Raw genomic sequence first — 22,737 nt, 5'->3', positions numbered from 1 at the left:
GTTCTTAGGCCCACAGACCGGAGAAAACCTCATCGTGTGCAGCCTCCCCAGACCATGAAGGGTCTGGGGCCACTCACTGGCTATAGATCTGGAATTGGCCAAGGTAGCACCAAGGGGTTCTGCTCAGCCCTGGGGTGTGTGGCATTTCTAGTCTTCCAAGGCTGGATGGTTGTGAGGACACGGTGTCCTTGGGTGGTAGAGGAACATCTGCACCAACAAACTGCAGTGAGCGGTCTGAGCACCTGGCTCTGGCGTGGGACTCAAGGCAGTGCCATTGTGCTTGGGCTCTCCTCCCCGAAGTAGAGGGTTCAGGCTCTAGCCGGAACAGGAACAGCTAAACTAGTGCCAGCAGCATAGCATGAGCCCAAGGCAGGGCTCTGATCCACTGCCACAGGGGTTTTGCAATGTATCTGCCTCCTCTGGTCCTAGGTCCCTTCCCTGGCCCGGCAGAGCCGCCCTCAGCACCAACACACACCAGGCTGGCCACTGTTCCCAGATGTTTTATTACGTAAACATGCTAAAAGAGCCAGTCCTCGCAGCAGCTGTGTCCGCAGAGCAGGCGGCATCGTCTCCTGGGGCCCGTGCCCAGGCCCTGCTGCGGCTTGGCCCCTCAGATTGCTCACAGCTGCACGGTGGTCCCTGGTGCTGCAGCTCCTGGTGGGCTGGAGTGGAGGTGGGAGGCTGGTTGTCTCCAAGGCTGGGGAACGCCAAAGCCTGATGGTGCTGGGCACAGGGGGGGCTGGACGGCATGAAGGGCAGCCCTGTGCCAGCGGCGGGACGGCGGTATCAGCCCAGGGCTTAAGCAGGGCATGGGTGGGTGTGGGCAGGCAGCTGAGGGGGGTGCAAAGGGGGAGGGGGAGCCCCTGGGGTTCCTTCCTCAGCTGAGTGGGGCTTCCTGTCTGTCCCACTTGGGGGAGAGAGCCCCATGGGCTCCCAAACCCCTTTGGCTCTGAACCCTTGTTTCCTAGTTTCTGATCCTTGCCCTACCCTAGCTACCTTCTGCACCTTCCTCCTGCTTGAAGTGCCGTGCTGGTGGGCTCTCAATCCCTAGCACCCCCAGGGCCTGGCCCCACCTCCACACCGTAGCACCCAGCCACACCCCTTTGTTTCCAGCCGGGGGGGGGGGGGGGGGGGGAAGGAGGTCACCACTGTTCCCAGAGGAGGAAGGGAAAGGGAATCCCCAGTTCCCAGTGGAGGAACAGAACCTCCATTCTCAGTATGGGAGGGGCAGGGTCTCCCTTGTTCCACACGAGGCAGCAGGGGTCTTCAGGGTGCTGACACACCCTGTGCTCACTATGTGGGGCCCAGGGCAGTAGCTCTGTGCCTGGCCCCGAGTAGATCAAAACCTGGACATTCTCCCCTCTCCTGCCCCGCCCCACCACTAGCCATAGCACCGGGGGTCACCAGCTGCCCCTAGCCCCCATGTTGCCTAAGAAAAGCTGGGGGGGGGGGAGGTGGCCTTGCCCCTCCCTCCAGTCCTGGGCCCCAGGAAGCCTGGAGATTTGGTGGGTCCTGCCTTGGTTAGCTGCAATGCAGGCCTGGTCCTATGGGTACTGACCAGGCACTGCAGCTATCCTGTAGCACCCACCACACCCAGCCTAGCCATAGGCTCTACTCGCCCCCTCTGGGGTGCAGCTGGGGCGATGCCCAGGATGGAGTGTGAGGCGTGCAGGAGCAGGGCCCCCTTAGGACAGGGTGAGGGTGGCTCAGAGGTGTCCACTCAGCATGGGGCTGCTCAGCAGCAAACCTTTTGTGGCTGGAGTCCACTTGGCCCACATCGATGGGCAGCTACATCTGGCTGGCTCTGAATTCCTGCAAACAGGGTAGGCGGCCTTGGAGAAGACCTCTCCCTGGGCTGCCTCCACCCTGGCCGCCTGCATGAGGCCCCAGGGGGCACTGTGCATCCTGGGGCCCCTGGCCCCTTCATGGCTTTGTGAGGGTGGCACCAGGACCCTGCCGTGCCATCACCATGGCTATATGCAGAGGAGGCTCCGCTTTCCCAGGCAGGAGCTCGGCATGTAGATGCAGCTGCGGCCGGGGCGCCCCACATCCCCCGAAACCAGGTACATAGAACGTGCAAAATACCAGCAGCCCAACTGGGCTGGGGCAGGAGCGAGCAAACAGAGGGTAATCCGGGCTGTGCTGGAAGAGGGGAGCACGGGGGAGGGGGCTGTGGGAAGGGGGCAGGGGAGCCGCTCAGGGGCTGGGGTCCTTTTTCCGTTTCTGGAAGCGGCGGAACTTGCCCTGGATGGCGAGCGCAGCCTTCTCGGTCTCAGGCGCGTTCAGATCAATGTCGATCTCCTCCTCCTCCTCCACCTTCTTGGTGTTCCCGGCTTTGGCTGCAGGGAGAACTGCCTGGTCACCCCCGCTGCTCCCCACTATGGGGGGCATTCAACTCAGGGCAGCAAGGGGGCGCTGTCCTGCAACTCCTGCCAGCATCCTGCTGCCCACCCTCAGGGTCCCCCCCAAATCTCTGGCTGCAATAGGCCATCCCCCACCTGAATACCCACAGGCCTTGCCTCCTCTCTGAGTCCTTGCACTTGCTAAATCAATGCTGATGAGTGCCAAGTTAGGCACAATTGGAAAAATATCCCCAGGTAGCCACACACTGGTGGGGGCTACCATAGCTGTTTCCACCCACCACAGAGGTCTCAGAGTGCCCAGGTCCTTGAAAACACTCACTCCACATACAGCACCACTCCGGCAGTAATGGTCTGCTAGGAGCTACCACAGGCAGGCTGCTCCCAGCCTAGTAGAGAGTCAGCAGGACAAGGGGATATTTTTTCTTGCACCCACTTCTCTTGGCCCAGAAAATATCCTCATGCAGAAATCCAGGTTGCCCCCTCCCCCTGAGCACTGAATCCAGTTCCAGTCACCCCATCTCAGTAAGGGGAACTGGGAAAAGTTCAGAGAAGGGCAGCAAAGGTGCCCAAGGGTCTAGAATGGCTTGCATCCAAGGAGAGACTACAAAGACTAGGGCTGCTCATCTTAGTGAAGAAAAGGCTAACGGGGGACCAGACAGAGGCCTGTAAAAGCATGACCGGTGTCTAAGGAAGTGTTATTTTACACCTCCTCACACAGTAGAAAAACCAGAGGCCACCTGATGAAATGAAGAGGCAGAAGACTGACTACAGGGAAGAGGAACAACGCATAACTAGCCTGTGGAACTCCTTGCTGGGGGCTGTTGATATGGTCAAAAGTGCAGCTGGACTTTAAAAAGAACTAGGTAAGTTCTTGGAGGATGGGTCCATCAGTGGCTATAAACCAAGACAGGAAGGGATGTAGCCCTGTGGTAGGGGCAACCAAACCCTTGAGTGCCAGAAGGGGAAGATGGTGTTGCTCACTCAATTGCCTCATTCCATTGTCATGAATAGGGGCTGCAAGGGAGATTGACTTACCTGGAGGGCAAGGAAAGGGTTGGTCCTGCTTTGGGCAGGGGCTGGACATGTTGATCTCCTGAGGTCTCTTCTGTGTCTACACTAGCATGAATTTCCGGAAATGCTTAAAACAGAATAGTTTTCGTTATAAGTATTTCCGGAAAAAGCGTCTACATTGGCAGGCTGCTTTTCCGGAAAAGCCCTTTTTCCGGAAAAGCATCTGTGGCCAATGTAGATGCGCTTTTCTGGAAAAGAGCCCCGATCATCATTTTCGCGATCGGGGCTTTTTTCCGGAAAAGACTACTTGGCTGTCTACACTGGCCCTTTTCCGGAACAGTGTTCCAGAATAAGGACTTATGCCCGAGCGGGAGCAGCGAAGCTTTTCCGGAATAGCAGCTGATTTTGTACAGTAGAGCGTCGTTGCTTTTCCGGAAATTCAAGGGCCAGTGTAGACAGCTCGCAGCTTAATCCGGAAAAGCGGCTGATTTTCCGGAATAAGTGGCCCAGTGTAGACACAGCCAAGGATTCTATGATTCGAGGCTTTGCACCTGAGGGAGGGGGCTTTGGACATTCAGCCAATGAAGTGCAGATAAGGAATTTCAAACGAGAGGGATTTTTTCCCCTTTGTTTTGGAGTCAAGTAGAAGGGTTTTCCTGGTAAGTAGGGAGCAAGAGAGATGAACTCTCCCAGGAACAGACTCCTTAATTCATTAAAATGTGTGAGTCAAAGTTTAAATGAAACCTGATGGGCTATTGTTTTCCTTGTTTGGGGATTTGGAAATCATGTCTGAGCTACTTAATTGTTTTTCTCTTTTGTAACTAAGGATTACAGCCCAGGGAGAATCCCTGAGTCTATTTTAATCCATGGCTTTTAACACTTAGTCATTTACTATGCTTGCCCTGCCTTGGGCTCCCCCGGCACTGCAGCTCCCTCTGCATTGGTAATGCTGCACTGGGAGCCAGTGCACAGGTGGCAGCAGCCTGGCTGGCTTAGACATAACAGCGGAAAGACTGACTGATCCCTATCCCACTGCTGCATCCTGGGGAGCTGTTCTCTCTCGGCCCCTGGCCACAGGCTGGGGAAGCCAGAGGCAGCTCTGTCTCCTCCAAGGGAGCCAGAGTCCGTGCAGAACTACAGTGGGAATTAGCTTCCTCTTTCAAGCCAGCTGTACCCCCAACCCATTGGAGGAGAGTCCTGGGGTGTTTTTTTTGGGGGGGGGGGTGAGTCCCTCTTTCTGGTGTATTGGATCTCATGAGCCCTGTCCCTGGAAACACCGCACAGTGCAGGGCTTGAGAGACAGGAGCAGCCAGAGGAGCCAAAAGCCCCTCTGGGGTCTGGTGCAGTTGGTTGCACGTGTCATGGGGTGGACACTTCACATCCTCTGGCCATGCTGTAGCACTGAGTTGTGCCAAGGGACGCAGGGCAGGGCAACTCCCACGAGGACAGGTCCAAGCACAGCTCCCAAGTTGCCATTCTGGGAATTGCCAGAGTCTTGGAGACAGTGTTTGACAGAGCCTTGCGCTGGGGGAAGCCACCAGCTTGTGACATCCAATTATGGGGCTCTGTGCCATGGCAGCATCCTACCAGGAAGCCCTGCACTTTGCAAGGAAGGGATCACCTCATCCCAAAGGTAATCTGCTGCCCAGCGCTTCCCAGCCCCCAGAAAACTACAGGGCTGAGGAGGTTTAGAGGCCTGACCTTGGACAGCTGCTCCCCTGTAACAAAGCCAGTTGCGTCCCCATCTGGGTATGCTGGGAAAATCCCCTCCCATGGACACGCTGGCATAGAGCAGCCAAGATGATGCCCAGCCAGGATGCCACCAACATGGACTCAGGAACAGGTGAGGGCTCATAACCAGCAACAGATGGGAGTTCTTCCTACATCATCCTCCCTCCCGCCCGGGCGCTGGGCACAGCCACCAGCACAATGCCAGCCCTCTGTGAGCCACAGCAGTGCCAGCCTCTTCACTCACCTTTCTCCTGACTGCCGGGAGCCTGGCTGGGGGCCGGGGACTCACTGGAGCTGAGCTGCAAGAGGAGAGAAAGGGTCTGTTAGCCCATGCTGTGCGCAGCGGAGCTTTCCAGCACCCTGGTGCTACCCACCACTGCGCACAGCTGCTGTGGCTGCCTGCCAGCGGCACCCCAGGGGATTTGGGGGGGGGGGAAGAACAGCTGCTGGCGGGGGGACATGGATTACACAGCCAATAGAGAGAGACTGGCACAGGCAGAGAGGGGGCCCATGGATCACAGCCTATGGGGATTACCCCTGTTTGTGTTCTCTAACCAGAACCCGAGAACTGCCTGCCTCTGCTGGGACCATCGAGCAGCCCAGCGGCCTGGTCAACGAGGACCTCAGCACAAGCAGGCCTGGAGGAGTCTGCTGCTTGCCCAAGCTGGCTGGGGCTGGACACCCACACGTGCTGTGCACAGTCCTGCAGCTGAGCCCTGCGCCATCAGCTCTCCCTACGCAGCAGCTCGAATCACAGGCCCGAAAAGCACCAGCCTCCAGGCCATGCGGGGAGATGGTCCTAAAAGGGAGCAGCCCCTGGCCGTGCCAGCAGGGGGCATGCAGAGTCTGTCTCGCAGGGGGCGCCCCCTGGTTGTGCCAGCTAGGGGCACGCTGAGCCAGTCCAGCCAGGCACATCCCTGACTGTGCCAGCAGGGGGCATGCAGAGCCGGTCCCACAGGGGGCGCCCCCTGGTTGTGCCAGCTAGGGGCACGCTGAGCCAGTCCAGCCAGGCACATCCCTGACTGTGCCAGCAGGGGGCATGCAGAGCCGGTCCCACAGGGGGCGCCCCCTGGCTGTGCCAGCTAGGGGCACGCTGAGCCAGTCCAGCCAGGCACATCCCTGACTGTGCCAGCAGGGGGCATGCAGAGCCGGTCCCACAGGGGGCGCCCCCTGGCGGTGCCAGCTAGGGGCACGCTGAGCCAGTCCAGCCAGGCACATCCCTGGCTGTGCCAGCAGGGGGCACAAAACTCATCCAAGCTGCATGCTGGTAGGGACACACTAAGGCAGCGTGAAGCTCTATTATACCATGCACTCCTCTACTGGTGAGTGACAAATATGGTCCCCCCCACCCAAAAGTGCTCCCTCTGGCACAGAGTTGGGATCACAGGGACTCAGCCAGGGAGGCAGCTCCAACAGCAACCCCTGGGAATCCTGCAGACACCTGTCACGTATTCCAGAAGGGACCGTGGTGCTCATCTTGTCTCAGCCCTGGATACCCCAGCCCAGAGACCTGCCCCAGATAATTCCTAGCCCGGAGCCACGAGAGGAACAGCCCAGCTCCCTTTATTTGAAACGAGCCAGTGACGGAGAATCAACTGCAACCCTCAGGCACTTGTTCCAATGGTTCATTTCTGTCACCGTTACTTCTGGTCTGAACTCGTCTCACTTCCAGCCATGGGATCATGTTTTACCTTCCTCTGCTAGACTAAAGACCCTGATGTCAAATATTTGTTCCTCTGGCAGGTACTAACAGAGTGCGACCAAGTCAGCCCTTCCCCGCCTCTTTGTCAAGCTCACTAGATAGAGCTCCTAGAGACTCCTTAACTGGCAGGTGTCCTATTCCCTTCATCACTCCTGTGTCTCTGACCCCTCTCCAATGTCCTTCTTGAATTAGGGTCACCAGAGCTGGATGCGGGGTTCCCACAGCGATTGCACCAGTGCCCAGTTGAGGCTCCTGCTTGTCTCCTCCTCAAGGCTCCCATTATTCACCCCAGAATTGCTTGAGCTCTTTTAGAAACAGTGTCCCGCAGGGAGCACATACTCCACTGGTTATCCACCATGACCCCCACAATTGAGGGGTCCCTGCTTCCCAGGATCCCCCCCATTCTGTAAGTACGGCAACATTCCTGCTCCTCCCTGTGCACGTGACCACATTAAAACACTCACTGTTTGCTTGTGCCCAGTTTACCAACAAACTCATATCAGGGACTAATATCAGGTATTTGTGTATCCTTTGCAAATTGTATCCATGGTGATTTTATGTTTTGTTCCAGCTGTTAAATAGTCCCTGGCCAACCACCGATCCCCGTGGGACTTCTTGGAAGTGCCCCTGCCTCACAACAATTCCCCATTTACAGTTGCACTTGGAGACCTATTAGTGAATTTTTAATCCATTTACTGTGTGCCCAGTTACTAGCATAGCCACCTCATTTTTTAGACAAAATCCTTTCCGATGTCTGTGACATCACCACTGTTACCTTTATCAGTCAAACTCAGTTTCATTAAGTTAATTTAAGGGGGGTCTATTTTTCATAACTCCATATTTCCATGCTGATTTGCACTCCTATTACATTCCTTCAGTTCTTTATTAATTGAGTTTGCGTGTCAGCCACTCCATCATGTTGCTCAGGCTCCATGTCACGTTGACAGGCCTATAGTTACTTGGGTCAACCTCTTTCTAAAAAAAGAAGCACAACATTAGCTTTCTTCATGTTGTCTGGAATTTGCTCAGTGCTCCAAGATTTACTGAAAATCAGTGTTAATGGGCCAGCGAGCTCCTCAGCCAGCTCTTTGATAACTCTTGGATGCAAGTCATCAGGCCTGCAGACTGAAAATGAACTTCCATGGCTGATGTCCAGGCCTTGCTCTGGGCTACGGACGGGCAGGGATGTGACCTGTGCCAAGAGGCTACTGAACTCAGGCAGACCCCCAGAGATGAGACCTGGCAACTCTGGGCTTGGCACTTCTCAGCCCTGGCCCCCCTGGATTTGCTGTGTCAGCTATGAATGCAGCCAATTGTCTGAGGCCCGGCACCTCTTTCGTTACAAATTAAGCACAGCCTGTGCTCCTCTGGCTCCCAGCCTGTGTCACCACACAGCAGCTCCCTAGGGCCTGGCCTGGAGGGATCAGCCCCAGCTCTGCCCTTCTGTGCGCCCCACACAATGACCCTTGCAATCGGCCAGTTTTACAGCCCTGCCGGAGCCAGAGATAGGTCTGACCTGCACTCTGTGGATCTAACGGAGAGCGGGTCTTTTCTCCCTCCCCGGGCTTCTGCTGAATCTTGGGCCCCACTGAAGCCAACATGGGGCCCAGAACAGCCCAGTGACCTGCCGCTGGCCTGCCTCTACCCAAGTGCTGCACTGCCCAGTCCAGCACCTAGTCCATGCCAGCGGCCACACCTGGATCCCACCAGCCCACAGCTCCTGGCTCCCATGACAGAGCCCCAGCAGCAAAATGTAGGGGAGGGATCTGGAGCTGGGAACCCTTCCACCATAAGCCCCGGTCAGGGGGACACAATCCATCATGCAGCCTGGGCGGCAGCAGGAGACAATAGGCCCAGATCCCACGGGAACTCAGATGGGGCAGGGTGGGGGGCTGCAAGTCTTGATCCATGACCCCTCCTTCCTGCAGCACTGGAGCTGGGCGCCCTGCTGTCCCCAGGCAGCTGATCAGCCTTTCCCCTCACCCTGCTAGGAAGGGATCCAGTCTCCCCAGGCTTTGCCTGGGAACCCAGGCCCGTGACAGAGCTCTCCTCAGACTATGCAAGGAGATAAATCAGTAGTTTTCAAATGGGGAGGCCTACAGGGGGCCACCCTCCCGACACAGGCCACAGGTTGAAAACCACAGCTCTAGACAAGGGCGGGGGTGTTGCCTGGGGAGGGCAGGGAAGCACAGTTACTGGAAAGGCAGCTGTTGAGCCACACATCTTGGATGGTTAAGGCCAGCTGTTTTCAAGCTGCGAGTCCACGGACCACTGGCAGGGGGGAGGGAGGTGCTGCAGACCAGACCTGAGACTTCCAAAGGGGCCTGCATGTCCAATCAAAAACTTTAAGGGGGTCCCCCCAATGAACAAAGGTTGAAAACCACTGCCCGACTTGGGGAGGTTAAGGAGGGAGTAAATAGCTAATCATGTCGTTGATAAAGGAGGACGCCTCTGGGAGCCACCTAGCCTTAGGGGAAGGTGAGCAAGGCAGTTGCCTTGGTCCCCCACGCTGCCAGGCGCCCGCCACCCAGCTGCTCGCTCGCTGCCCTGGCTGGGAGCCGCCTGGCCACCTGGTGCAGCCAACCACAACAGGTCGCCTTGGGCCCCACAAACTTTGGCCAGGCTTGGCTGCAGCTCTGCAGTTTAAATGTAGTAAGAGCAGGGCGGGCAGGCAGCCTGGCTCCTACTACATTTAGACTGCAGCGCCACAGCAAGGGTAGGTCCTGGACTGGCAGGAGCCAGGACTGAGCTGGGCTTGCTCAGTCCCATCTTGCACCAGATCCAGCAGACTCTGTTCCCCGTCTGCAGGGAGCCTGGGCCCTCCTTTCCAAACTACGCATACCCCGTTCCTCCGGCCTTTGCTCAGATGGCTGCGCTCCAGCCCTTTGATCAGCCTTGTCGCTCGCCTCTGGGTCCTTTCCAGTTTCTTCACATCCTTTCTATACGGCGGGGACTGAAACTAGACAGCACCCTCGCTGAGGCCAAGCCAGCGCTGACTCGAGCAAAAGCTCTCACCTCCCTGCCTCGCAGGCCATGCCCCTACGAGTGCAACCTGCAAGTCACTGCGTTCGCTTTTTGTGCAACAGCAGCATCCCCTGGCTGACTCATGTTGAGGTTTTTGATCAACCACAGCTCCCAGCTCCTCTGCGGTGCTGCTGCCAAGCCAGTTCTCCCCCCAGGCTGTATTTGAGCGTTTGGTTTTTCTTCCCTAAGAGTGACACCTTACATTCGTCTTTGAAGAATTTCATGTTGTTGTTCAGAACCCAGCTTGACAGCTCCCCACGAGCCCTTTGAATTTCAGCGCTTGGCCCCAAAGTGTTTCACTCACATGTGCACATTTTGGGTCACCTGCAAGATTGAGCCATAGGTGCTGGAGTCCTGCAGCCAGGTCACTAATACAGATGTTAAGCAGACCTCTGTGGAACCCCCCCCCCCACATGCCCCTCCCAACCACATGCAGTTCTATTAATAGCTGCTCATCGTCTGAGATTCGTTAACCAATTACGTATCCATGTAATGCTAGTTCTAAGGAGCCCATGTGTCTCTGCTTACTTATGAGATCGGCCCATGGGAGCATGTCACAAGCCTTGCTGAAGCACAGGTATGTTATGCCCACCATATTCTCCCATCTGCCCTATATGGAAAGCTCTGGGGGGCTGGCCCCACTGCTGAGAGCTCCCCCACTCATTGTCATTCATGACCACACACTCCCGAGGGGTACATAAAACCAAAGAACTAGAAACAGTGCACGGCCTCCTGTACCTCCCCACCCCCACAGGGGGCTCTGGGTGAGGCCAGAAGCAGAAGCAGACACCCCAGACAGACACCCTAGCTACCACCCCTGGGAGCAGGGCAGCCCTATTGCTGCCCTTGGGGATGTAAGTGTGGGCGCATACAGCAGCCCCTGCCGCTGACACCATCCACCCAGGCTACGTGTACAATGTAGCATTTTTTGCGGAAGAGGAAATGCAAATGAAGCGCTCATTAGCATTTCTCACTCATTTGCATAGTCTCTTCCGATCCATTTTACGGGAGAGTTTTTCGCGGGAAAAACGCAGTGTAGACTTGCGGGAAAAAAACCCTTTTGCTCAAGATCCCTTATCCCTCAAAAAAAAGGAGGTATGCAGGATCTTGCGCAAAAGGGGTTTTTGCCCCCCTCTACACTGCGTTTCCCCCCCCCCCCCCAAAGACCTCTTCTGTAAAATGGATCGGAAGAGACTATACAAATGAAAGCGTGAAAAATACTAATGAGTGCTTCATTTGCATTTCTTCTTCCGCAAAAATGCTACTATGCAGACATAGCCCCACTGTCTACACCAGTGTGGAACAGGCCCATGGAGCTGCGCCCTCAGGGACCCAGAGTGCCTGCAGCTGAGGGACAGAGATGGGTAGGCTGCGAGCAGCTAGTGCCAGCCAAGGAGACCAAACCAGTGAGGTCATGAGCCACAGCCATGTTCAAGAGCAGGGGGCAGGAGGAGCTTAGGGCCGTGCCCTCCCATGCCCTGGGGACTCCTCCCACCCTGGCTGTGTCTGAGGTAGAGCAAGGGGGGAGCCCAGGTCCCAGGCTTCTCCAGAGGGGGACCCCAAGCTGCTTGCTCTGTGAGAACCAGACCGGTCGCTGCCCTCCTTCCAGGGCAGGATGCTGCAGCCCCCGCCCCGGTCCTGCCACAGCTCAGCCTCCTCCCCAGAACAAGATACTGCAGCCTGGGTCTCTCCCCCCACATCTGGCCAGGATGCGGCCTGGCTGTAGCAGCTGGTTGTTGATGGCTCTGGTTCCGGTAAATGAAGCTGTTAACTCCCACTGTACAAATGCCAGTAGCGCGGTGGAGAGAGAACGCAGCCCCCAGAGCAGCCTGCAGGCTCCGGGTGAGGGGAGCCACCTCTGGGGCAGGGAAGGGGATGGAGGAGCATAGCCTGCAGGCTTGGGGCAGAACAGGGCCTCTCCCTCCCACCCTGCCCCTCCCCTCGGCTGGACAGGGATTCCCTCCCCTTGCCAGGGCAGAACGGCTGGCAGGCCCCGGGCTGGAGAACCAGCAGGCAGTGAACCGAGGTTAGGGATTAGCCAGAGGGAGCCAGGGGGCTCTGGTGAGGCTGGCAGGAGGGGTACCCTCTCCCCCTCTGCAGTGCCTCTGACTGGAGCCCAGTGCTCCCCCTCCCCCACCCCGGCTCATTTCTAATCTGCTTAGTGATCTCGCTATCGGCTTTGATCTCGTTAGACACCCGGCTCACGCCTGCCACCGCCAGCCCACGCGGCTTTGGGCACAGGGCCACGTGGCTGGAGATCCGTCAGTCTGTCTGTCCTCCTTCCCCCCACAGCCTTGCTCTTGGGGGCACTGACTAATTTCTAAGGGTGCTTAACCCTACCCGGCATGCCCCTGAGAGTCTGCCCCTCCCCCTATGCCCCCCAGAGCAGCATGAGGGTCCCTACATGACCTTTGCTGAACCTCAATGTCTACACCGCTCCCCACAAGCAGGCATGGGTGCTGCTGCCCTGTCCCATGGGCTGAGGCAGCAATTGGCTCCCCTTTGTTTTGGGGCATCTCTCCCAGCTCCACACTGGAAAGAGCTTGGGGAGTTCAGATCCACTCCATTCTGAGTCTGCTGGGGCTCTGTTGCCTGGAACGGGCCCCTGCAGCCCCTTGCTGAGATAGCTGCCAGCCTCTGCACTGCCCTGTTGGCCTGCCTGCAGCCCCCTTGCCCTGCCCCACAACCTGGGCGAGGGGCAGCTACACCCCACCACTTAGCATCAGAGCCCCTAACTGCAGGCTGGGCTGCAGTGCACCAGCTGCTCCTGGATCTGCTGAGCAGTAGGGTGGGTTCAGTGGGGGAGGAGCAGGGGGGAAGGACTCCCACCTCTGGCCAGGGGCTCCTGGAGTGCAGCCCGATGGGCCCCCGTTGGCAGTGACAGCTGGGCAGCTGCGGAGATTCCAGCCAAGCTCTGCTGCTACCTGGGCTAAGGGACCGTGCCTTTTAGTGCTACCTGCAGCTACTTCCACTCCAGAGGGGCCTGAGCTCACAGGGATTACTGTGTTACACAAACCCCACCCCCACCCCCAACAGAGCAGTGCCCCCCTTGGTACCAGCCAGGATCCCCCTCAATTGAGATCAGGGGCCCTGCTGCCCCCCATGGTGCCAGACTGACCCCCAACCAAAAGCTGGACCCTTCATAAACGCCCAATGAGAGCCAGCCGCTGCCCCAAAGTGCTCAAACCAAACAGAGCTGGGGCCTGAAGCAAGGAAAGGGGACTAGGTCTCCCCCATGTCAGTGTGACACTAACCACTGGAGGACACTGCTAGCCAGAGGTTCCACCCCAGTGCCCTCAGGGATGGTGCCATGTGCCACAGGGCCTAGCTGGGCAGTTATCCTTCCGGGAAGCCCTGCCTGACCACCGGCTGTCCCTGCAGCCCCAGCCCCCATGGCACAGATGGGTCCAGTACAGAATTTTCCCCATGTCCAGGAGCGCTCTAGCTCACCCTGTAACCCAGCCCAGTGGGCCCCAAGCAGACCCCATGCTCAGCCTTGTTCCTAGGGGACTTGCCTCTGCAGCCCATAGGGTAAGGGCAGGAGCTCTGTGTGTAAGAAAGCACCTCCAAGGCAGAGCCAGCCCTGGAAGAGGGAAGCCAAGGTGGGCAGGCTGTTCCTCGTCTGCATGTCTGGGCTGCCCCAGCACCAGGGGGCTCGATCCCGGCAGAAGCAGCAAAGCCCTGAGCTCCTGAGAGAGCAGTGACAACAATCCTTTGTCCGGCTATGCCCTGACAGCCCCAGGACCCAGACACTAAAGCTGCCCTTATATGGGAAAAGGGCCCGTGAGCTGCCAGTCCCTTGGCATGGTGGATGCCGAGTCCAAGATAAACAGTCCCAGGGACGTGGAGAGGCCGGAAAGGGATGGGGCAGAGGTCTACTCTGCTGACAAGCGCAGCAGAGATCCCAGACCTGGGAGACGCAGGGGTGCCAGCCCTCCTCTCCCCCGGGCACTGTGCCCACTGCTCCCTGCAGCCAGCTCGGCCAATAAGCCGCTCAGCGCTATCAGCAAATCCCCCCTCCCAGAACAGGCTTCCTAATTACCCTTAAAAGCTAGAGCGCACCAGGCTGCCAACTGCTGTCAGATAACCCCCCACCCTGCACCCAGCTCCGCACTGCAGGGTCTGCACTGCCCCACGCCCTCCCCACCTGCAACACTGCACAGCCATCTCCCCCCCACACCTGTCTGTCACTCACTGGACTGGGTTTCACCTCCCCCAGCCCGGCTCAGCCTCTCAGCGCTGCCCCCAGGCGCTCCCGGCTCTGATGTATTTTTCCACAAGACGGATTGCTGCAATTAGAGGCTGCCAGCTCCCCCCCCCCCTCCCCCCCCCCCCCCCCCCCCCCCACGTGCAGCACAGCCGGCTTCCCCTGCGCTGGGGACGTGCTGCGCTACCTGCCTGGGATTTTCCATCTCAGATGCGGCATAGTCACAGAACCATTGTCTGGAGCCTTTGTTCTAGGTGGCTTAAGGCACCTGTGCACTTCCCAGCACGCCCAATGCACTGGGCTCCCAGGGAGCCCTGCTGGGTCTGGAGTAGCTGGGAACTCCCCCCACAGCCAGCGCTCCTGCCCCTCCCTGTACAGAGCCTCCTGCTGGGAGAAGCTGAGAAGGGAGTAGGGGGGAGTTCCCCTCATGGCCTGCCCTGTGCCCCACAGCGCCCCCTGTTGAGAGAGGCTGGGTTAGGGTTAGGGTTAGGGTTAGCTGGGAATTCCCTTCATGGCCAGCCCTCCTGCCCAGCTCTCTAGGGTGCCTAGGGTTGCCAGGTGTCCAGTTTTGAACCGGACAATCCAGTATTCGAGCTTTCTGTTCGGGAAACAAATTGAGAAAATATAAGTGACAAAATATAAGTGTCTGGTGTTTTCTAAACAAAATGTAGATGGTGATGTAATGTCAAGTGTGTCCGGTATTTTTGTTGAAACCTAATGGTGCCCCTTGACTTTTTGCTCAACTCTGACTTGGGGTCTTGGCTCTGCATTTGTTGCTAAGACAACCCCCGATGATCCATCCCATAATGGTCTCAAGCCCAAAGTATGTGCACGCCGAACCTCCAAAGGCCATGAGCTCTTCCTGCAATCAACTTAGTGCAGGCCAGGCTGAGCGTAGGGGGCACAGGGGAAAGGTGGCCTGGAAGGGCTACTGAACAGAAGCAGGAGTGGGCTGTCAGGGTGCCCAGGAAGAGGCCACAAGCTGAGAGGGAGGATGGAGGAGGGCCTGTGGTGCTCGGTGTGATGCTGCTCAGGAATCCCCCCACTGGAATTCCTTGTCCAGGGCCTGGGATGCTCCGCAGGGGCTGTTTTGTCCCCAACTCATGGGAAGAGTGCTCTGCTCCCCCCCCCCCCCCCCCACAGCTTCCCTCTCCCTGGCGTCCACTTGCTGGGGGGAGCAGAGTCCATCCAGGTCACCACCTCCTCCTCCCACCCCACCCCACCCCAGGAGTTTGCAGCTGCCCATCACTGGCACTTCCAACATAAGGGAGGCAGCCCCTGCCTCTCCCTGCAGAGGAGAACTCGCTACCCATCTGCTTCAACAACTGCCTAGTGCTGCCTCATGCCCAGCAGAGCTCGGAGGAGGATACTGCCTAGGGAGACAGGAGAGGCACTGCCCTCAGGCACCCCATGACACCCTCCAACTCCCCCTTGGCTTAGCCCCGAAGGGCTGGGACTAATGCCAGGGGCTCACCTAAACCTTCAACAGGCAGAGTCTTGCCCCACTTGCCCAAGCCCCTGCCCCAGACAGAAGGAAGGAGGCTCCAGTCGTTCCCTTCAGGGTCACAACTGTGATTGGAGCAGCAGTGGTCCAGACAGCCAGTGGGACCAGGGGGCATTTGGCACGCCAGGGTTCACCGATCACGCTGCTGAGACCATGCTCTGAGCAGCCCAGGGGCCAGGCTGTGCCTTCCCTCAAGCAGTGCCAGCTCCTACACCTTGCCACTAATTACCAGGGGGCAGCCCTGCCCAGCCAGGTCACCAGCTCCACACTGCTAATAGATGGGGATTCTCCTGCACCTCAGGCACCAGGGCCTGGGCTTTTGGAGCAGGGTGTCCTCTCCCCGCTCACTGTACCACACCGCTCCCACAGCTCACATACAGGCAGCTGGGACGTCACCGTGACCAGTGTGCAAAAGAAAACCCCTGAGATGCAGAGGAAGGGAATAGACTTGCTTCCCATCCACAGCACGTGCCCTCCAAGGGGGGCTCAGAGATTCTAGGGCAAAGCTTCAGATCGTGCATGAAGACCCTGCCCCCACTCTCCTGCAGAAGAGGAGCAGCCCAGCGGGGCAGGCTCCCCCTGTGCTGGGGGGTCAGAGAGCCCGGGCATCCTGACAACCACCATTGCGTGAGCCCCTCCCTGCTGGGCCATGATACAGGGACAGGCCTGGAGGGACCCAAGGGCTGTGTTTGTTTAGCTGGTTGCCAGAGGCAGGAGTGCTCTGTCCCCCGGGAGGCGCTGTTGTGCAGCTCCCTCCTCTGCAGCAAGAGGCGCCTGGGATTTGGTGAACACAGCCGGGAAGTAGCCTGCTGCCACTTGAGGGGTCAGCTGCCGGTGGGGCTGGAGCAGGACAGCCTGGTGCACTGGGGTCAGGCCATGCAGTGGGGCAGGCAGGCTTTGGCACCCGGGAATCAGCACAGCAGCTACCCTCCCCCCACAAGTTATGGGGCCCAGGGAGGAGAGAAAGTCAGTGCTGCCATCAGCACAGTTGCCATATGGCCAGGCTCCACCTGCCATGGGGCCGAAGGGGTCCGGGCTGCAGCCACACTTCATTCCAACTCCCTGAAGGCATCTGCATCACCCTGCAGGGCCAGGGTCGAGATTGGACTTCAGCAGGAGCAGGACCCTATGTAAGCGTCCTACGGGAGACTTTAATACACTTCTCTGCAAGGACCCTGTGGGGGGCTCCATGTGAAAGGGAAAAACTGGGTCTGAAAGGCCAACCCTGGGGCTTGCACTGTGGGTGCACGTGTCTGTCTCTCCATCCCTCCTCCCCGCGTCTCCCTGCAGAGATGCAGCACAGCCTGGGATTCCCGCTTCCTGTTCTGTGGTCTCCTCCTCTCAGGGAGACACTCTGAGAACAGAGCTGGGGACAGTCCCAGACTCACTTCCATCCAGGTCCCCGAAGACTTCGTGTCGCTGCAGGATGCTCTTTGCCAAGCCCTCGGCCAGGGCCTGGGTTAGGACGGCTCCCAACATGGCTGGCACTAACTGGCTGCATTTACTGTCCCAGGCTGAGTGAGCGAGGAAGACAGAAGCCTCCCCTGACCCTAGGACAGGATGAGCTCACCTGCCCCCAGCATGGTCATCCCAGCCCCCAGGATCCTGTGCACTGCCCGTCTGTGCCCAGCCAGTCTGCCTTCCCCTCCCTAGGAGAGGCCCTGGGGCTTCCCATCCCCCACATTGTTACCTGCCCTCTCCTGGCACTAGAGCGTGCAGGGTGGACACCAGCCAGCCCAGGGCTGCCTCTGCAGTTAGAGCCCTCAAGGGGGCCCTGCAGAGTGACGTCAGCCACATGCTCCCCCTACCAGTGTCAGCCCAGCTGCAGCTGGGGGAGCCCAGTGAAGATGGGTCCCAGCTGGAGCACCAGGCCACCCCCAGCTGCTGCAGGCTGGTGCTAAACTTCAACTTAACCAAGCTGGCCTGGAACTGGCCGGAGCAGCCAAGCCGGGGACCAGCAGGACTTCCACACCAAGCGCCACACACCCAGAGTTGATTCCAGGTCCACCAAGCAGCCGGTCTCCAGGATGCCACTAATCATACTTGCGGCTGGGTGTGTGCGAGGGAGGGAAGTGGTGTAGCTGGGATGGGAGTAGTTCCCCCCCCCCCCCATCATATCACCACCACGTGCAGCAGCGCTGCCCAGCCAAGCAGTGCAGTGGGAACACATCAGGCTTTGAGTGCTGGATTCCCCCAGCCTCCAGCCACAGAACAGAGGGGAGCCGCAGGGTCTCAGAGGGGCTGCCCAGCCTCTCTTCACCTGCAGTCCTAGGGCTAGCAACCTTCCCCCGGGGGCTTGGCTGTCACATCCTGCCGGACAGGGGAGCACCCCCCACAGCCAACCACCCCCTGACTCCCCCAGGCACACTCAGTCCCTGCAAGGGGGCATGTCCAGGAGCTGGGGACAAGCCGGTCTTCAATGGTGGAGCCAGGGGACTCTGACAGCAAGACAAATGGGGGCAAAGGCCGAGCCGGGGTCTCCCCTCAGTGGAGCAGCGGTGAGAGGCGATTCCAGCCCCCTGGAGGCGTCTCCCCCCGCACCCTCAGCCGGCCACGGGTGAAAGGGTCACCCGCCCCCATCTCCAGCATCTGTGGGACCAGCCAGGGGGCGCAGCGCGGTGGTCCCCGGGCTCCCCCCAGCCGGGCTCCCCTCGGAACTCAGCCGCGGCCCCTCCGTCCATCGCCCGGCCCCGAGCCTCACCTGGCTCATGGCGCTGCGCGGAGCGGACCTGGCCGGACGCTGCGCGGCGATCGTGAGTCTGGAGCCGGCTGCGCCCTCGCCGCCTTTATAGCATATGGCCGGACCCCGCGCGGCGCCCGACTGACAGCCCCGGGCAGCCAATGGGGGCGCGCAGCGCTCTGCTGCATTTCCAAACTAGGCTAAGGCGGGCCGAGAGTAAACACAAGCGGGGAGGGGAGGGGGCCTGGAAACTGGGGCGGGAGGGCTGCGCTCAGGCAGGTGGGGGTTGCGCTGCGCCCGGACAACTTGCGGGGAGCTGTGACCTGGGAGGCGCCCAGGTAGCTGGGGGGAGGGGGGCTGCGCTGCGCCCATGCAGCAGGGAGCAGGCTGCGCACCGGGGAAGGGGGGGGCTGCGCTGCGCTCATGCAGCTTGGAGGGAGGCTGTGACCTGGGAGGGCGCTGCGCTGCGCCCTGGCAGCTGGGGGGAGAGGACTAGAAGGGTGGGGGACTGTGTTACACCCAGGCAGGTGCCTCTTGGCAGGGCCAGCTCCCCCTTCCATAGATCGGTCCGGACCCGCTGCCCCAGCCCGGGATTCCTCCTTCCACCGGGCTGCCCCAGCACAGCACAGCACAGCCCTCGGGCTCCCCGCAGCGCGCGCTCCGGAGCGGGGCAGCTGCGGCTCTGGGTTTGCGGCTCGGCCGGTTACATAACCCGTGGCTAGGCTAGGGCGCCCGCAGCCCCGGCAGGGCCCCGCAGGAGGCGGTGGAGCGGAGACGGAGATCCCCGCAGGGGCTTTTCCAACCTACGCAGGGTCCCTCTGCGCCTCCGCTTCCTTCCTGCTCCTGGGCACAGCCCGGAACCGGCCGATCCCTATGTGCAGGCTCCTGACCCTGGCAAGTGTCCCCATCTAGCAATGGGGCTACGTCGAACCGGTCACCGGCCCCGGTGCAGCGCGGACATGGAGCGGATATGTTCAAGGTCAGGCAGCCAGTGACAGCTGGGCACAGAACCTAGCCCCCAGGTCCCCTCTAACCACTACATCACACTCCCACCCCAGACCTGGGCATGGAACCAGAACTCCTGGTGCCCCCAGTTCCTCTGTAACCACTACCTCACACTCCCCCTTCCCCAGCTGGGCATGGAACCCAGGAGACTCCTGCTCTAACCATTAGACCATAGCACCTACCCAGGAGGACAAAGGATGCCAGGGACTCTGTGGGTGCCCAATGGCTCTTCCTTGTCTTCCCAACTGTTCGCAGTGCAGGGACTAGGGCTCCCAAGGTGCTGGGACTGGACCTCACAAGGCCTCTCTGGGCTTCCTTAAGATCATGATGAAACCTAGTGAAATCCAGAGGCTCTGACCAGCCCATGTCGCCAGCTTCGATGCCAGCTCTCAGCAGCCACGGCTCGTACTCCGGAGCAATTAACTGCACACAGGTGCCTGCAAGAACCTCAGTTGTAACCACGTATCAGCCTCAGGCACTTCTCGCCAACAGGAGCTCGGTCCCTGGCACAGAATCCAGTCCCCACCCAGAGGCGTACCTAATGCAGTGGGGGAAGTCTAGGTTGGATAGTAGGAAAAACTATTTCACTAGGAGGGCGGGCAAGCGCTGGGATGGGTTTCCTAGGGAGGTGGTGGAATCTCCATCCCTAGAGGTTTCTAAGTCCTGGCTTGACAAAGCGTTGGCTGGGATGATTTAGTTGGGGTTGGTCCTGCTTTGGGCAGGGGGCTGGACTAGATACGCCTGAGGTCTCTTCCAGCCTTAAGCAATTACTCTAATGCACCAGGCTTAATGTGTGAGGGTGTGGCGCCCCCTAGTGGGCAGTATCGACCACAGCCTCCACTCAGGCCAGCTCTCTTGGGGCTGCAGGTTGGATCCCTGCTCCTGCCAGGCCAGGTTTCATATGTGTTCTGGGAGGTAACTAATGTAGTTACTGAGCTGGCGTGGCAAAGTGTGTCACCCTGGAGCATGGGGCCTTTTCCAGGGAGCAGTGAGAGCTTCATGCTGCCCTGCCAAAGGCTGCTGTCCTGAGGTGGGAATCGCCTCTCTGGCAGCAAGAGGGGGAAGCAAAGGAGCCCAGGAACCTGATGGCCCATGTTATGGGCTGTGACGTCCCCTGTCCTGGACCTCCTGGAACGAGGGTCTTCACCATGTGGTGGGTGTGAACCCCCGGGAGGAGGAGCCAGGAACCTGAGAGAGGCTGGCACTAAGCGCTGTAGGCTGAATTGGTGGAGCTGCCCAGCAGACGTATTCCCATGGCCCCTTCGTGGGCAGGGCTGGCTCCAGCTCCTGGGTAGCACGCGCTGTGGCTAAGTGGTGTCTGGCTTCGGCTGGTGCTTTTGCCTCATGTTTAATGTAAGGCAAAAGCTGCAGCTGATAAAGAATTCATGTAGCCGCACTGAGGTCAGGGAAGGTGCCAAGGTTCCCACTGGCTCATGGGGAAAAATAGGCCACTGCTCTCTGGTCTGACTGCAGCCAGCCGTGGGCTCCCTACTAGTGCCAATGCCACATGGTCTGTCTCCTTGCTGCTTGGCTTCTCTGCCCTGCTTTAGCCTGGAGCTGCAAGGCAGAGGTGTTTGGCCTGGTGAATGCCCAGCCCAGCCCCACAACTGGGGGGGATCAGTCCAGCCCACCCAGTCAGCAATTCCTTACTCCCTCTCAGGCCAGGCATGCTCATTCCTGGGACTGCCTGCACATGAGTGCACACACACACGCTGCACCTCCCTGCACCCCCGATGTACACACACAGGCACTTGTTCATACACCACACCATATCCCTGACACACTCATAGGACAGCTGCTCCTACACAGCTGGCTCCTCCCGTGAGGATCTCAGAGCAGTGGGCAAATGCAGCCAGCTGCAAGTGCCTGACTTGATGTGGGCATGCTCAGTGCCTCGGTTTCCCTCCTGTGGTGGATTTCTTGCCCGACAGTTGGAAAAGTATCATCGCTGCCCGGGCACAGAGTTCTCCAGATGGAAGATACCAGTGGCTCATGCCTGCTGGGGGAGGGGTCTCTGTGACTCTGGGCTGGCTCTGATATAGCTCTGTGTCTGCACCATGGTGCCCCACCACTGCCACCCAGACAAGGAGTGCCCCCTGCGTGCCTGGCCTTAGCCATTCCAGGGGAACTGGCTGCTGCCGTTAAAAGCCGTTCCTTTGCTGCAGTGATCCAGGCTTTGTGGCCTGGCCCTTTCCCCAGTGCCAGCGGAGTCCCAGGGGCCTGTGGAGCAAGAGGGCGGGGCAGGAGAGACTGGGTCTGACATGGGAAAATCAAGACATCCTGTTCCAGTGCCTGTGGTCCTGGCCTGAGCCATCGCGTGGGGAGAGAGCTCGGCAGGGTAGAACTGCCCTGAGCAGCTCAGTACAGATTAATGAAGCTTTTCAAAGTTTCATTAGCAGGAAATCGGTCTTGATCGCCTGGGGATTGGAGCATTAATCAGGGCAGCTCTGCGCCGCTCTCCCCAGTGCCAGTAGACCACCAGGAGGGGACTGGAGCTGCGCCCTTCTTGGAGGTGCTTGATGCAGACTGCAGCTGGGACACGGCTTGTGGGGGCATCTGTCCCTTGGAAGGGGCTGCCCCTGACCGATCCTCCTGCCTGCCCCAGCCCTGCCTGAGGAGGGAGAGCTCAGTCCGTGCAATGACGCATCTCGGGTGCAAGCACCAGGAGCCAGATCATTCCATATAAGCTCCCAATGAGCCCCAGCCAGGTGCTTTCATCACCATTGCCCTGGGCAGGATTCAAAGGGGGAAATGAGAAGGAAAACATGGTGCACCCTTGGGGGCTGTCAGGAGATCCAAGTGGACACCCAGTTTGCTGAGCACCTTTGGAAATCTCCCCGCCCCACCCCACCCCACCCTGAGTCCAGAGGCTAATGGAGTGACTAGGGTGGGTGCCAGACAAACAGATTGCTGCCCCCTACTGGATGGAGTTGGAACTGACCCCTTCTTGTGTTATAGCCCCACACAGATTCTCTGTAGCCTGGGTCACAGCTTGTGTTTGGGGAACTCACTCTGCCCAGGGCAGGCCCTGATGCCAGCTCCAGCCTGTTCAGGGGCAGCTGAACCAGTCTGGCCCCATTCCTGAGCTGCAGAGGGAGTTCCCGGAGTCTCACACTCTGAGCAGAGAGTAGAGGGGCAGTGGATGCTGGGCTCAGCCAGGGACAGGAGGCTGGGTTTAGCCTGCTGGGATGGGGGTACTGAAAGGCCATGAGGAGAGACAGACAAACACTTCCCTCTCGGACTGACAACCTTGGCCTCGCATTGCCCCTAGTCCAGCTTCCCAGAGCGTCTGGGCCCGGAGGGGCCCAGGCAGGACCAACTTCTAAGCCCTAGGGCAATCAGGTAATGGCCCTAGGGCCAATTAATCTGCAGGCTGGGCTGAGTGTGAGTGTGTATGTGTGTGTGCACGCTCATGCATGAGTGCACCCGGAGACCATGTGTATGCCCTAATGCAGTGGTCACCGATCATTAGATCGGGATCTTGGAGCATCTGACTGGTGATCTTGACTG

At 59.1% G+C, this 22,737-nt stretch overlaps 1 protein-coding gene across 1 annotated transcript; it reads right to left on the bottom strand.

Annotated features, from left to right (window-relative positions):
• Window positions 1-484: 484 nt before the first annotated feature.
• On the bottom strand, window positions 485-18,388 carry PCP4L1 (Purkinje cell protein 4 like 1). Its single transcript, XM_014569624.4, has 3 exons — window positions 18,244-18,388; window positions 5,350-5,404; window positions 485-2,339 (listed from the first exon to the last, which is right to left on the bottom strand). The coding sequence occupies exons 1-3, from the start codon at window positions 18,250-18,252 to the stop codon at window positions 2,197-2,199; spliced, it is 207 nt and encodes a 68-aa protein (XP_014425110.1). The 5' UTR covers window positions 18,253-18,388; the 3' UTR covers window positions 485-2,196.
• Between the last annotated feature and the right edge of the window lie 4,349 nt (window positions 18,389-22,737).

This window comes from Pelodiscus sinensis, chromosome 22, assembly GCF_052426305.1.
Source record: "Pelodiscus sinensis isolate ZL-2025 chromosome 22, ASM5242630v1, whole genome shotgun sequence".
In the NCBI taxonomy this organism is placed as follows: Eukaryota; Metazoa; Chordata; order Testudines; family Trionychidae; genus Pelodiscus; species Pelodiscus sinensis.
This window is presented reverse-complemented; position numbering and strand designations above follow the sequence as displayed.

What these genes read in the sequence shown, in the direction of transcription:
- PCP4L1 (XM_014569624.4), bottom strand. An exon ending in TCCCGGCAGTCAGGAGAAAG is followed by an intron (nt 2,340 to 5,349) that starts GTGAGTGAAGAG and finishes TTCTCCCTGCAG; the next exon opens with CCAAAGCCGGGAACACCAAG.